Source organism: Danio aesculapii, chromosome 12 (genome assembly GCF_903798145.1).
Source record: "Danio aesculapii chromosome 12, fDanAes4.1, whole genome shotgun sequence".
Classification (NCBI taxonomy): Eukaryota; Metazoa; Chordata; class Actinopteri; order Cypriniformes; family Danionidae; genus Danio; species Danio aesculapii.
Genome location: NC_079446.1, coordinates 7,080,380 through 7,082,522, shown reverse-complemented (window position 1 = coordinate 7,082,522; position 2,143 = coordinate 7,080,380). Strand labels below are relative to the sequence as shown.

Genomic DNA, 2,143 nt, shown 5'->3' with positions numbered 1-2,143 from the left:
AGACTTGGTGTTTGCGCAAAGCCTCGCTCTTCAGGTCCTGGAAAGTCCTCGCGGTTTGGGGCTCAGCCGAGATGCCCTGCGCGCGCCTGGTTCTGGGTCCGATGGTGCTCGGCAGAACTGACTGACATTTGTGTAGCTTTCTCTTCAGTTCATTCACCTCCTGCTCCTTCGCCGACAGCAGCCTCTCCATCTCCTTAATCCGCTCCTCTTTTATAAGCAGCATCTTGGCAAATTCTTCGTCCAGTTCGCTCATGTTGTGAAGTTTGCACCGTAACTACTCCCGCTGAATGATGTCCTTACAACTTACTACAGTATATAGCGGCGAATATTTAGTTCAGTACAGCTCCTAGCGCTCCCTGCCTGCAGACTAGGACGGTTGTTTCATTGAGAAAGCAATTAGATGTCCCTCTCCCTCCGTCCCCAGAGAGACCTGCTCACTCTCGCTCCATGCAGTCCGCCGTTAACGCTTTCATGCCTCACGCTGAATCATCTGTTTGAGAATTAGCTTAATGGGAATTAGCATATGATCTGATTGATGACGTGAATTAAGCAAATTCATTAATTTAGATGCAGGCTAAACAAACTCTTCTTGAAAACAAGCAGCTATAATCCTTGGAAATGTTTGTTTGTTTGTTTGTTTGTTTGTTTGTTTGTTTGTTTATTTGATTAGACGTGATTTATGCATCAACACAAAATACAAACTTAGATGCAGACTAGACAAACACTTCATGAAAGCAAGACGTTGTAATCCGTGGAAAGTTTATTTATTTAGATTGGTCGATTGATTAGACGTCAATTATGCATCCACAAAACACTAATTTAGATGCAGGCTAGATCATTTGTCAGGCTAGACAAAGTCATAAGATGGTAATATTAGGTTACATTTAAGTTGCGAGGTCAGGTGACCAAAATTCAATGTACGTTGTTTTAACCTCCTATGACAATGCCAAACGACGTTGTTATTTGGTTGTTTTGGGTTACTTCGGTAAGTGGCCAAAATCCAACGTCGAGCCAACATATTAAGCCAAATGATGTCAAATACTGACATTTATTCGACAGGTATGGCAACCAAAATCCAACGTCTGATAGACATCATAGTGGTAACGTACACACAACGTCAAGTTACATCATTAGACGTTGATATTTGGTTGTTTTGAGGGACCAAAATGCAACATCTGTCTGACGTTGAACACTGACGTCGGCCTGACGTTCATTTCCAAACAAAATGTCCCACGACGTTGTGGTATGTCAATCTGACGTCATGTTGACGTCCTGTGCCTGCTGGAGACATGAAGCTGTAATCCATAAAAATCCATGTTTATTTATTTAGTTATTGATTGATTGATTGATTGATTGATTGATTGACTGATTAGACATTAATTAAGCATCAACACAAAACACTAATTTAGATGCAGGATAGACAAACACTTCTTGAAAACAAGTAGCTGTAATCCATTAAAATATTAATTTATTTGATTGATTGGTCAACATTATTTTTAGATTCTAGCGTTGTTATATTTCATAATTATTTATTTGTTTGTCTGTTTACTTACTTATATGTTTATTTACCTAAAACAGGTTGGTGTTTGTGTGAATTCTATATATTTGTTTACATATTTTTTGTCTACAATTATTTATTCGTATTGTATGTCGTCATTATTAAAATATGAAAACTTGTATTAATTGTTTACTAATTCATTTGTTCATTCTCTTATTATTATATTTATTTTTTATTATATTATCACTTATTTAAATATATGTCTTTAATGTATTGATTGATTGATCAAAATTATTACATTGTGTCATTGGAATATTTTATTAATATTTCTTTATTTATTTGCTTATTTATTTTTCTAAACTGTTAGATTGTGCAAATTCTATTTCAAGAGTTCAAAGTTATACATGCTCGGCATTAATAACAGGTTTGGTATGCTTTCCAGGGAGAGAACCCTGAGCTTGGAGATAATTGAACCCAAGGCTCTCGCCTGGTCAATAAGCATATAAAGGGGGTCTGAGATCAGGTAGGTCTTGAGAGCTTGAGTATAAGGAGGAAATGGGGTGGAAGGGGGGGTTCTTCCAAACCAAAGATAAGACAGTGAAATCGGTCTATTTATTGTAAGCTTGGATCAGTCTGATTTGATTA

At 37.1% G+C, this 2,143-nt stretch overlaps 1 protein-coding gene across 1 annotated transcript in view; it reads right to left on the bottom strand.

The window, feature by feature from the left end:
• The window catches only part of LOC130238835 (cGMP-dependent protein kinase 1-like), a 227,385-nt gene extending 227,132 nt beyond the window's left edge, over positions 1 to 253 (bottom strand). The window contains exon 1 of the mRNA XM_056469951.1: positions 5 to 253. Coding sequence (XP_056325926.1) covers positions 5 to 253 — 249 coding nt within the window. The remainder of the gene's footprint in view (positions 1 to 4) is intronic.
• Positions 254 to 2,143: the final 1,890 nt, after the last annotated feature.